Source organism: Spea bombifrons, chromosome 8, assembly GCF_027358695.1.
Source record: "Spea bombifrons isolate aSpeBom1 chromosome 8, aSpeBom1.2.pri, whole genome shotgun sequence".
In the NCBI taxonomy this organism is placed as follows: Eukaryota; Metazoa; Chordata; class Amphibia; order Anura; family Pelobatidae; genus Spea; species Spea bombifrons.
The window spans coordinates 6605348-6619559 of record NC_071094.1 but is presented as its reverse complement, the minus strand read 5'-3'; the positions used below and the strand labels follow the sequence as shown (position 1 = coordinate 6619559).

General features: G+C 40.1%; 1 protein-coding gene across 1 annotated transcript; it reads right to left on the bottom strand.

Moving 5' to 3' along the window:
- Positions 1–5984: 5984 nt before the first annotated feature.
- Positions 5985–12449, bottom strand: LOC128502603 (endophilin-B2-like). The gene is made up of 7 exons (XM_053472447.1): positions 12386–12449; positions 12105–12271; positions 10065–10088; positions 8144–8233; positions 6884–6984; positions 6419–6644; positions 5985–6338 (listed from the first exon to the last, which is right to left on the bottom strand). Exons 1-7 carry the CDS (start codon positions 12447–12449, stop codon positions 6231–6233), a joined length of 780 nt encoding a protein of 259 aa, XP_053328422.1. The 3' UTR covers positions 5985–6230.
- Between the last annotated feature and the right edge of the window lie 1763 nt (positions 12450–14212).

Genomic DNA, 14212 nt, shown 5'->3' with positions numbered 1-14212 from the left:
ATCATAATGCGATTATATGTGAAACCAATTCGAGTCAATCAGAGAAAATCCTTAAAGACTGGCGAATTAATAATCTTATTTTGGGCCAACAACAACATGTACAAGCATTACAGAAATTAATGAAATTTTATTTTTTGGAGAATGATGATAGAGTGATATCCCGTACCACCTTATGGTGTGCTTTTAAAAGCGTAATACGTGGATACCTTATTAAAATAGCAAAACTAGAAAATAAAAGAAGAGGCCCGGAGCTATCTACTCTATATATTAATCTTTATGATCTCACTAAACTAAATCAACTATCTCCAACTAAATTACGATCCATCAAAATCCAGCAAGTAAAAGGAAAAATAAGGGATTTAGAATTTGAAAAAATTGGGAAAAATCTTGAGAAACTAAAACAGCGCTGGTACTTTAAAAATAATAGAGTAGATAAAGCATTGACAAATAGGCTTAAAAAAAATCAGTCTAACAATCGTATATATAAAATTATAGAAGGAAATTAAATACTTACATCGCCGAAAGCGATTGGTCAGGCCTTTAATAGGTACTATTCGGCTCTATATAATCTAAATAATAATTCTAATTTGGAACAAATTAAAAAATACTTAGCTAACGTACTTACGCCAAAATTGACAAAAGAACAACTGATACAATTAAATAAACCTATAGTGGAGTCTGAAGTCATAAAAGTTATACATAAGATCAAGAGTAATAAAAGTCCTGGACCAGATGGTTTCAGTGGCCTTTTTTATAAAAAATTTAAGGCAGATATAGGAGTACATTTATCAGCGTTATTTAATGAATTAATGGAGGAAGAAAACGCGCCAGAGGAATTATTGAGGGCCAATATCATTCCCATACATAAACAAAATAAAAGATCTGAAGATATTACTAACTATAGACCCATTTCTTTGTTCAATGAAGATATGAAAATATTTGCAGGTATATTAGCAGAAAGATTAAAACAGGTTATTGCATTTTTAATTCATTCTGATCAGATCGGATTTGTTCCAAATAGAATTACATATGACAACGTGAGACGTATCATAGATACTATAGATTTGGCTAATATTGAACAAAGACAAACGGCAATAATAGCTTTAGACGCTGAGAAAGCGTTCGACCGTATTAATTGGAAATTTATGTTTCAATCTTTACAAACTTTTGGTCTGGAGGGCAGTTTCCTATCGGCAATCAAAGCACTTTATTCTAACCCTACCGCTAGAATAGTCAGCCAAGATATTAAATCGGATTGGTTTCAGATTAATAACGGTACTCGACAAGGTTGTCCATTATCCCCAATGCTTTACATATTAACGATAGAGATATTGGCAATCTTAATAAGGTCCAATGAAACGATAAAGGGCTCAATGATGAAACAAGAGCAATTTAAAATCTGTCTCTACGCGGATGATATCCTATTAACAGTGGAAGATGTGGAACCCTCTATAAGGGAACTGATGAAAATCATAAATAAATATGCAGAATTCACTAATTATAAGCTAAATATAGAAAAATCAGAAATCCTTTATCTAAATATTATGAGAAATGTTAAACAAACAATCCATAGGGAATTTAAATTTAAAGAGGCAACACAAGATCTGAAATATTTAGGTTTAAAATTGACCTCTAATGTACAGAATATGATGGAAAGGAATTTCCTTTCCTGTATTAAAGAAACCAACTCCCTATTAAAGAATTGGAAAAATGCTATGTATTCCTGGGTTGGAAGGATAAATATAATAAATGCTTATATCCTCCCCAAATGGACGTATTTATTCAGACATCTACCTTTAAAAATACCTGTGACTTGGCTACATATCATCCAAACCTCTTTTAATAATTTTATTAATAACAACAAAAAATCTAGATTAGGAATTAAACTTCTTTCTCAAAAATCGAACAGAGGAGGTCTGAATTTCCCTATGATAAAACGCGCATATGAGGCGTGTATGCTAATTCATATCTACAATACACAAGTGGAAATTAATAAGATCAAACCTTGGTCCAAGATGGAGCAATTTATAGTTGGTTTTGACAATTTAGATACGGTTATTTGGGACTCTCAAGATAAATTGAAAACAAAGAGTTCGGTAGGAAATAGTACAGTCTTTAATGAAATTATACAAGAATGGTCTAAAATCAAGAAGAACTTTGGTCTAAAAGATAAAATCCTAGATGTCACAAGTTTAGAGGTCATTGAATCTAATTTACAAGATATTTCACTATTAACATGGAAAAAGGTGGGGATTAGATATATTAAAGATATTTTGTCCGATAACCAGATCAAAAATTTTTCTCAAATAATCCAAGAATTTCAATTACCTTCTAAGGAGATTTTTTCTTATTTAAGAATAAAAAATTTTTTGAGATACACTCTTTACAATGCTGATTCAGAAATCCACTTAAAATTAGGCCATATATTCACTGGAAAAGAGTGTAAGAAAATTCTAACTAAAACCTATGAAGCCTTACAGAAATTAGATGAAGTAGACCGTGATAATACCATTTTTAGATGGACAAAAGATTTACAAATACCGATTTTAAAACAAAACTGGCAAAAAGCAATCTTTTCTACACACAACATTATCCATTCAATTTCGATTAGAGAAAATTATTTCAAATTATTAAATTATTGGTATTTGACTCCGATAAGAGTAAGTTCAATGTACCCCGGGTCATCCAATATATGTTGGAGATGCACCAAAGATAAAGGTAGCTATATACATATATGGTGGTCATGTAATATAGTTAGTCAGTTATGGGATAAGATTTTTGACCTCCTTACAGAATTAATCGGAAAATAACGAAATCCCCTGAGTGTGCACTTCTCCACATATTCCCGACAAGTATATCTATGGAAATGAAAATCTTATTAACTCATGCGATGGCGGCAGCCAAAGTATTAATTGCCAGGAATTGGAAAAGCAACCAAACCTTTTCCATTATTCAATATAAAAATCAGTTATTATTTCAATTACACATGGAAAAAGGTTTAGGTTGGATGGGTCCGAATCACTATAGAAGAAAATCAATATATGAGGACTGGATATCAAAAATCAACCATATTTATAATATCTTATAAATAGTACCCTCGGCTCCTTTTTTTTTTTTTTTTTTTTTTGATATTGGATGATCAAAGAGAATGTAAAACTGTGATGTACTAAATGTTATTGTGATTGTGCAATATCCCCCTTCCCTTTCTTCCTTTCTGTATCCTTTTATGCTTCTGGAAAAAAAAAACAAATAAACATTTGATAAAAAAAAAAAAAAAAGGATCAGATACAGTGAGGGCATCTTGTATTTCCCTTCTTTGTATGTCAGGATCATTAACAGCAGTAGAGAGCCTGGGATGCTGCTTTGCAGGGCTCTGTGATGGAGTGCTGGCTGGGCAGAGCAGCTCACAGCCAGGGAGAGCTGCAGGGCTGTAGGGGTTAAATGCAGCTTCTTCTGTGAATGAGGAGACAGAGGGGGCCTGTGGAGACACTGACCTGGACATTTCCTTTGAGGAGAGGCAGTGAAGGGCTGAATCAGAGGCAGAGCGAGTGGAGGAGCAGGAGACCTCTGAGCTGAGATAACAGCAGGCTGTGAGAGAACAGCCGGCTGTGAGGACGAGGAGGCAGCATCCTGTGAGCAGTCAGTGCCATCTTGGAATGCCTGAGGTGACCTGGAAAAGCAGAATTTTGCCACTGTTTCCTGTCTGGCATGCCTTTTTTTACGAACAGGCATAGTTGCAGGGTGACAGCAAGGTCCAGAGCAGCAGAGGAGGTAAAGTTAGTTAAATTAGCTGCAGTGTGGGTCGCTTTTTCAGGCTAAAGAGACAGAGCTCTCTTACTGCACAGCCATCTCCCTCAGCAGCCAGGCCACGCCACGGTTAATTCAATTTTAATTGAAATTTTACCCACCTGCCATAGTCTGTGTATCGCTCATCAGCTGCAAGTTGGTCAGAGACATCCAATCTTATTGTCTAGGCCATGGATCAACTATATTTTCCATGTTTATTTTTAAATTATATTTATAATATATACACACAGATTTGTTTGCATACGTATACAACTTAACACACACACTTATATTTAGGTTTGTGCGCTTTCTAAAAGGTGTGGCGTTATTTAGCTTGCTTGTTGTATTTACTGTGATTTATGCACATTTATAGATATTTTTATCAGACATGTAATACCCCCCCCATGTTATTTCAGAGCACCCTGCTATCCAGCATCTCTCGCTACCTCCGACGTGGGGGTCCATCCTCTCCGGCTGGAGGTCTCCTTCCCTCTCCACAGTCACAACCTGCCACATTTGCAAAGGCTGCCCCCGAAGCACAGGATCCTATCATCCAGCTTGTGCATGCATTCGTACGACAGCTGCAGCGATAAAGGACCTCGCGCAAAACCCTCCGAACTACCGTAAATAAATGAAACTGCCATCTGACATGTGCGTGTTTGGGGCTTTCGAGCTTTAATACACACTCTGGATAACACAAGACTATCGTACCCCGATGCTGCCATGTTTACGGTTTTTGGAATGTAAAGTTTGAGGATTTCTGGAATGCTCCTCGTAACCACGGTATCTGCCTTAGCCCAAGAGCAGTGTCTGTCCCTCAGAACGGGGTGTTTTGGGCAATTTCCGTAAGTGCATGTTTTTCTTTCTGTGCACCAAAGTCCGTTTTGCCTCTCCTTCTGCAGACGTCACAATTTTTGTTTTGTTTTTTTAAACAAAAATATTTATACTGTAACTAAAATAAAGGGTATTTACATATACTGTTTACTTTCCATGGAAGCGGGGTGAAAACAAACAGTCTTGCAAGTTGCGGGAATGATTGCAATTTATTAACATCTAACAGGCAATTAAATAACACACAAGACCCAAAACAAATGGACTTTCAACAGATACATTTTATGGGTTAGAGACGTTCTGGTGTAAATAGACCGAAAGGTAGTCTGGTGTAACCATGTGTGGGTATAGGCTGAACCGGCACCATATATGCAGCCAGTCCTTGTGCGGCTGAGAGTCATGGGAGTCTTAAGTCTCCGCAGCTGTACGCTCCAAGGGTTCTGAGCCTTGGTAGAATAACAGATGTATTGAGCAACAATGGAAACAATTTGCCTAATCTTTCTACTCTGGGTGGGGAAACAAGGTATTTTTTATTATATATAAAGATTAAAATATTTTATATATAAAATGTATTAACTATTGTCCACCCAGAGTAGAAATATTATGCCAAAGTATTGATGCCAAGGTATATTAAACAATTAAAAACAATTCCTTGAGTTATACTTTTGGTATCACATTGTATATATAGCTAACTTTAATTCCTATTTTAATGTAAAGTATTTTAATGTAAAGGGCAACTTGCGAGAAATAAGGGGTGACGTGTGCAGCTTCAGTCTGTAAGACGGGAAGAAAACCAAACGAAGCAGCAGCATCTAGCTGTAGATGATTTTATTCCACCAGAGCAAGTAGTCAATCAATGCGATATAACGTGTTAAAGGGATCCTGTGATACAGGGTTTGTAAAGCGAGCGTAATCGTTAGTCCTTTGGATTGCGATTTGATAAATTACTTATTTTTTTAATAATAAATGTAAATATATTAGATGCAGGATAAAAGCTACTGTATCCCCTGCATAATGATGGTACGGGGACCTCAGCCTGCATGCTACAAAGCCATTAAAAAAAAGTCCCGTGCAGAAGCTGATGTAAAGGGTTAAAACGCTTATAAATGGGAGATTGAAATAAAAAAGGCGACAGTTATACAAAAAACTAATAGATGGGAGGGAGGCTCCAATCTGTAACGGACAGCAAAGGGCTTATCTATGCTGGCCTGGTTTATCGTTATATCATACAGAAAATATTAGAAGTCTTTGCATTTTAAACGTTAGTGCAAGCAGATTTGGTCACGGGAAAGACAGCGACACGGGGGTTCTCAGGAGTGGGACGTGGAATGAAAACGTAACAGGAGAAACGTAACAGGAGAAACGTAACAGGAGAAACGCAACGCCTTAGGTGCAGGAGAGGCCGGCAAAAACGCCAAAGACCCATCCTGCAACGTAAGGGTAACATTCAATAAAAAAAAAAAGGGCAACTTGCGAGAAATAAGGGGTGACGTGTGCAGCTTCAGTCTGTAAGACAGGAAGAAAACCAAACGAAGCAGCAGCATCTAGCAAACAATCAGCCCTCCGGAGACATTGGCTTGTTTGAGAAGTTTGCTGTCCTGGTGGAGTCGGGTCTAGCTAAGGAGCTCCAGGTAAGTAACTGGTACTTTACCCTTCTTGTTTCCCCTCTCACCCACCAGCCAGTCTGGATCCATACCGGGGAGACTGTACACGGTGATTAGCTGCAAAATCAAAGGAGCGGGATTTAGGAACATCACATTTAGGCGATAAGACATTTAAGGATGAGAAGCTTGATGCTCACCTCGTCCGCCGCGAGTGTCAGCTCGGTGCTGTCTGCAGCTTCGTAATCGTAGAGAACTCGAGCTTTCCTGGTGCCGCTTGAAGGGGGCTTCACATCGATAGCGTTCAGCGTCCCGTCCCCTGGATTGGGACTGACGGCCTGGAGCACGGGAAGCGTAGCGGGTGGTGGAGAGGTACTGAGAGGCGGAGGGGTAGAATCTGCATTCACAACAAGCGTGGCGGGGAACCTGCGGGTAGTAACCAGAAAATCGCTGAGTATCGGAGGAAAATACTGCGAAACGTCCAAATCCGCTTAACTACATTAACCTATACTTACCCCTCACTTCTGGAACTGCCAGCATAGGAAAAGGATAGAAGAAACATTAACATTATGGATCACACATGGAACAGGAGAATTTGGGTACAAGGTGATGCATCATACCAAAGTTAGCTGTGAGTGGGAGGAGCTGATGTACAACCCACCTACCTGCCCAGCTGTTTCTGCAGGTCGACCATGTACTGGTAACACTGAGCGTAGTACGTGGCCTGGGCCTCGGCAAACTCATGCAGGCAGCGGAGATGATTCACCTGGTGGGGGAGGGGAAACAGTCAGTGCGTTCGGCTTTCCAGGACACTAATCTGAAGCAGGGAAGCGGACCGTGTTCAGTAAACACCGCGTCTGCGTCAAAAACATCGTGTTCTAGGTCAACTTAAAGCAATTCAGGCTCCGTCTAGTAATTATGGTAGGGCAGGAACCCTCAGCGACCAATTCTGCATTGGCTTCGGGCGGCAGATCCAAAACGTGCGTTTCTGGGATCTGTCTGCATTTTTTGCTGGTCTCTTGGAGTACTTCCGCAAAGAGGAGGAGCCAGGGCACACCCCCAACCTTTCCCCCAATTGGGGGAGGTGTGCGCAGAGGCCCCGCCCCTTTTGTGGAAGCACTCCAGGAGGCCAGGTTAGAAGCGGATAGCGGGGAGAAGCGGACCAAGATAGAACACAGAAGAAGCGAAGAACAAGAAAAGCCAAGACAAAAAGCGGGGCTGCGGAAAAGGAGCCACACGGAAGAGTCTGGAGGAGAAGGTAGGGAGACATTGAGAGAGAGAGCGTGAAAAACAAAAAAAATGCAGTTTTTTAGTTGTGGGGGGGGTGTCTGTTTGGACATTCATATGAATTAACGAGATTGGCCAATTTCCGTTAAAATCTGCACAAATCTGAGTGCACAGTGAATTCCTAAAACCTTACAGAAATCATTCTGATCATGTAAAATGATGCCTCTCTCATAATTTTTCTGCCGGGAAAGCTTTTAACAAGACACAGTTGCCATAGAAACTGAAAAGACTTTCTGCATTGTTACGTTAAAAATTCAGAATAAATATTAAAATGACAGATCTGCCAAAGTTTGCTTTGTGTTCCAGAGAGTGCTAATAACATTTGGTGTATGTAGAGCTGAACCTTTATATCATAATGTATATTTTACCAATTCTGCAACCCCCTTTTTTTAAATTATTAATATATTTAGGAGGGAGAGACCCTATAAAACAGTAGTATATAAAGTACGATTCCACTAATTGATCCAACTGCGGTCTTCAAGCCCATGTGGTCTTCGGGTTGTTCTATATAGTGGGTCGTGGAGAAATGTTATCTATTTGTATAATTAAACATCAGAGAAGGCCTATCGCTTGTGCATGAATTGAACTTTGGGGGGGGGTCACATCTCATACCCCTGATCAAATAAAAAATAACTCACATGGGTACTGCTGATCCCTTCCAAAAGCAGCCTGGTCACCTCCGCCTGGCGATCAAACTCTGTTTGTGCTACGCGCAGTTCATGTTCGGCCTGTGAAGCAAAAGCAAAGACCTCGTTAATATTGCATTGGCTTCCATGAGATAATATACTCTCCAATACAAACACCCAATTACCCAAGTTCTAAAAAGAGCTACAAAGTAACCCTTCACTGGTTCCGTTTCCACCACTTGACGATGGCCGGTAGTAGTAGTGAATAGACTTTAGGTCTCTCCGGTCACTACGGGGGGGGGTTATAGCGATGCCGGTACCCGACACACAGACCGGTCTGAATGAAGGACTGACTTGCTCGACCATGGGCGGTCAGCAGACTGTGACCAGTAAGGTGCCTTAAAAAGAACCATCACACCTTCTCTTAAGGCAGGAGGTTAAGTAATTATGACCAGGTTATTACACTAGGTAGAGCTTACTAGAAAAACGGCTGATTACAGATCTTTGGGGGAAAAGCGTATTTTCTTTACCAACCTTCTCAGACTTCCTGAGACACGCGGTGCCACGGGGAGGTCGTGGATGTACCGGCTCAGATCATTGCATTAACTGCAATGCATTTAAGAAGCCGTGGCAGCGCATTCCGGGGGGGGGTCACAGAGAGGACACCATGGAAAATAAAATATTTTTTCCAGCAGCTAAACGATAGAGATCCTAACGCATCGTCCCTGCTAAGCTAACAGCTCTACGCCGCTGTGCGAAGCCCCATCACCTTCTTCACTTAGGTAATTAGACCCTAACGCCACAACGCATGCCGCAGGCTTTTTGATGGACTCAGTAGAAGTCCGAAGGGTCCTGATGAGTTCGGAAGGTGAGAGTACTCTCGTTCACCACGTCAATCGTTAAGCTGATCCAAAAATGACTATATTTCACCCATTTAGCCAAACAGGAAATATTATTGAAGAACGATTCAATTACCCACCCCCACACACCTTATCTAAATAGAGGGGGGAGATCCTTGGGGGCGAGACTGGCCGATAAAAGATAAAACCAAACTGGGTGTCGGAGCAATACTTTCTTTCTTACGGTAGCAAGAACTGTTATAAAACTTAAGTGGGTAAAATATGAATCGCTTCCTCTGAAAGCCTCGGCGCTACGAGTGAAATGCGCACGAAGAGTTAATCTACCGATCGCTGCGCATGTCTAAAAACAAGCTGTAGACTGAACGATGGAACATCCACACGCGAAATCAATGTCTCTGATACAACCGAATCTAAATGGCATTCTATAGCAACAAAATGGCCTGTTCTTTAAATAATGAACATTACAAAAATATTTAAAAAAATGCACAGAATAAATAATATATACATATATATAGATATATATTTTAACGATCAGTGGGTTTTAAGTAGGGTTGTGTTCCTCTACGGCTCCTAGGGAGTTGAATGAGCTGTAAAGGGACATATGGCTTCTGCTTGAGGATAATCTCCGTCTCAGTTTACAATGCGATGTCCAAATCCCCTCTTCGCTAAGACTTTTAATGAGGGAGGAGGGAGAGGATCATGCCAGAAGCAGGGGTAGTGCGGGTAACAACGACAGACCGAGGAGGATAGACTCCAAAAACAAGGTGGTTTCTTTAACGTAAAGCTAAACACTCAATATATATTTAAGGGTACGTCCATCTAACCAAGTACAGAATCCCCCCACACGGGCGACGGACAATCTGCTTCCCTCTCAGCAATATATGGATAGTGGAATTAAGTCTGGGCACTAAACCTTTAATTAAACCTCTATTAAGGCACTTCAGAGATGGGCACTCGGTAGGACCAGACCTCCCCCTGCTTGGTTAGCCGTTACCCTTTATACTATCTGATAGAAGCGGTAAAACGGGAACCGGGCAAAACATGAATCCTGTGTGTTTTCTCGGCTCGCTTACCTTGTCCACCTCGTCACTCCAAAGCTGCAGTCACAGAGTAACAGGAGAGATGAGTCTCAGACACGTCAGAGGCAACTCAACAAAACACAACAGCAAGTGATGTTTCACAGAACGCAAATATCCTCAAATATCTATACAATAGGATGAAGAATACCATGGTTTCCATCTGATAGAGAATTTTTTTGTGTTGCCTGAACCTCTAGCTAGAATTTTTTCGTAGGAATATGTAGTATTTAGTTTGGAAATGACTATATCAATAGAGGGAATCTCCACAGTTTTCCATTTGCTTGCAAGAGTGTTTTTTGCAATAATGCAAATGATACAGAATAATTCCCGATATTGTGGGGAAACAGCTTGTATCCCTAGAAAAAGTAAAATCAATTGAGGCGACCAATTTACAGGGCAGTTTAATATCGTAGAAAGAAGGCTTTTACATTCTACCCAATAGGATTGTATAAGAGGGCAATTCCATAAGATATGGTATAAGGTTCCCTTCTGGCCACACTTTCTCCAACATTTATTTGAAGAGTTAGGGAAAGCTTTAGCTATCCTATCCGGAGTATAGTACCAACGGGATACTGTCTTAAAGGCGGATTCTGCATGTGAGGAGCATTGAAGAGCTTTATGTGAACATTTAAAAGCTAACTGCCAATCTTGAAGGGCTACATTTATTCCTATATCATTTTCCCATTGTTTTATGGGATAAGTTTTATTACATTTATCAGATTTAGTGTAAAGAGTATATATAGGTTTTAATCCCTTCATATCAGATGAGAGGTATTTGAGAGTGACGTTATCTACATGCAAAGAGGAGGGGGTCAAAGATTGTAAAAAATGTTTAATACGTAGATATTTGTAAAAATCCTTATTGGATAAATTATATGTGCGTCGAATGGTTTCAAATGTCATTAATCCATTAGCATCATATATATGCTTGACATGAGATATACCCCATAAAGACCAGCTAGTTAATTCAAGCCCTGGACTGGAGGCTTGAATTATTGACAACGGTAGTTCCCCAAGGTTGGGCACCGTAGAGGAAGATAAGGCAGTATGATATTGCAGCCAAACATTATATGAGGTTTTTACTAATGGGTTTGTGAGAGGAGGCCTATGAAGGTTCCAGGCTGGAAGTAGTAAAAGATCACTAATTTTGTAGGGATATACCGAGGAATTTTCAATGTGGACCCAATGTGAATTAGAAGTATCGCACCACCACTGTTTTAGGAGAGTTATCAAAGTAGATATGTAATAACCTTTAATATTAGGCATCCCAATCCCTCCGGGGGGTTTTGATTTAGTGATAATGGTAGCCGATAATCTTGGTCTCTTCCCAGCCCATACAAAATGTGACAGGATTCTATTTATTTTAATGAAAAAGGATTCAGGGAGGTGTATGGGCAATGTCCTAAATAAATAAAGAATTTTTGGTAATATGAACATTTTTAAAGTAGCTATTCTGCCCAACCACGAGACTTCATGCTTAGCATATTCCGCAGAGTCTGACTCAATAGTTGCAAGGAGGGGGATGTAGTTGTTAGTGAATAGGGAAGAGAAGGGGTATGACAATGCTACTCCCAAGTATTTTAGACTAGCTACCTGCCAGTCAAACCGGTATTGGGACTTCAAGGATGTTAATTGCTGAGGGGGAAGGTTCAGAGGGAGAGCCTGTGTTTTAGAGTTATTTAAATGATAATATGACAGCTGACCGTATGTGTTGATGTTTTCCATAACTGCAGGTAAAGATGTTTCTGGCAGGGTGAGGGAAAGGATGACATCATCCGCATATAGAGAGATGAGATGATCTCTACCATTAATACTCAACCCAGAAATTCTGTCATCTAGTCGAAGGGCCTGAGCCAGTGGCTCCATGGATAAGATATAAATTAAAGGGGAAAGAGGGCACCCCTGTCATGACCCATTTGTAATATTGAATTCCTCAGATAAGGCACCATTAGATAAAACTTTCGCTGAGGGGTTGGAATATAAAGATGACACCGCCAGCAATATACTACCAGCAAAACCCATATGTTCTAATACCGAGAAAGCATACGACCAGCGCAACCTATCAAAAGCCTTCTCGGCATCTAAGGCGAGGATCAAAGCAGGGGCGCTGTCCACCTCAATATAATGGAAGATGTTTAAAAGTCTTCTGGTGTTGTCAGAGGTCTGACGGCCCGAGACAAAACCCGACTGATCTTGGTTCACTAGATGTGGGAGAATTAAGGCAATTCTATTAGCTAGGACCTTTGCATATATTTTTAGGTCCTGATTCAGTAGAGAGATCGGTCTAAAATTTTGAGGGTGGTCAGTAGATTTGCCTGGTTTTGGGAGGGTGGTGATCAGGGCTTGTAAGTTTTCTTTGGGTAATGAACCACTGGACATGGCCACCCGACAGAAGTTTCGTAAATAGGGGGACAGACTAGTGTTATAGGTTTTATAATATATGCTAGTAAAACCGTCAGGGCTAGGGGCCTTGCCGGATGGAAGAGAACGTATGGTTTTTTTGAATTTCTTCTGTGGTGATCTCCTCGTTTAATTTATTTAATTGGAAAGAATTCAATCGTGGTAGATGTAAGCGGTCCAGATATGTCTGAATAGCCTTTATGTGATCTGGGGGGGATATAATCGAGTCTCTTAAGTTATATAAATGAGAATAATAGGTCTTAAAACCATTAGAGATGTCAAATGGGGAGAAGAGCTTATTGTTAGAGGTCGGGTGAATGAGAAAAGGTATGCGGGAATTTAATTGTCGCTTTTTTAAGCGATGTGCTAATAATTTACTCGTTTTATTGTTTTGGGCATAATAGTGGGCTTGCGTCTTTCGGTGGGCTTTTTCATATGTTGTCAGCATGTGGCAACGGAGATCACGTCTAATAGAGGTTAGTTGTGAGGCTAGTACATCAGATGGTGAGGCTATATTAGCTTGTTCCGTATTTCGCAATTTAGTCAGGAGATCCGTTAATTGTTTTTCTCTTTGTTTTTTGAGTATGGAGCCATATTTAATACATAAACCACGAATCACCGCTTTATGACAATTCCATACAGATATGGGGCTTTCTACAGAGGGTGCATTAATGTTGATGATAAGAAAGTGGGTTGGGTTCTAGAGAGTGAGGTAGAATCTAGATTATTGTCCATTACGGTATTAAAATCGTCACATAAAATATATGAGCCCCATTGTACCTTGCTAGCAACTTTAAGTAGCCTTTTAAGAAACTGTGATTGTCCAACATTAGGGGCATAAAGAGAGATCAATGTCATAGAAATATTATTAATGGTGCAGTATAATATGATATACCTCCCATTAGGGTCTGCAATAACCTCTTTACATACAAAGGATACCGTATTTCTAATGGCTATTAGTACACCTCTAGTTTTTGAACTGTAGTGTGAATGATATATATGATGATAGGCAGGGTGTTTCATACGACCCGCATCGCCCAAAAGGAGGTGTGTCTCCTGTGCACATATCACGTCACATCTCAAGGATTGAGCCTCTCTCCAAAAATGTGATCTCTTATGAGGTGTGTTCAAACCGTTTACATTGATACTAGCTATCCGTATGACCATTTTTCATAGAAAATGGTGATGTTAAAAAAATATATATATATATAGATTTGTAAGAGTAGGGGAAAGGCGAAAGTGTGTGTTTCCCAGCGAGCACACACACCTTCTATAGATAATGGTAAGGCACTTTGAGTGGAATGAGCAAGAAATGGTATTAGCATATACATTAACATGGCATTTAAGAACAAAATCAAATAACAACAGTTAGGAGCAAAAAACATATGGCTCTTAAAACATGAACCAATTGTGTAGTGAGGGGTTATAGTCCGCACTGAAGCCAAGTAGGTATGACCAACCAGTAAGGCCTGGACAAAAATAGGTGCAAATCATACCGCTTTTCTTGATCCTGCAGTGGACCATTCTTGTGTCATGCGAACTTGAGATCGGGTTGACGACGATCTTGCTTGAGGAAATGGTGCTAAGTTCCATGACTTGAGCAAAGCGGTTCCCTCCTCTGGTGAGCGGACAACGTGCAGAGTGTCTCCACGACGAATAAGCATCTATAGACGATTTTAGCTGAGCGAAGAGCTTGGGTTATAGGTTGCAAAGCTCTACGTGCTTGAAGGGTAGTTGCAGAT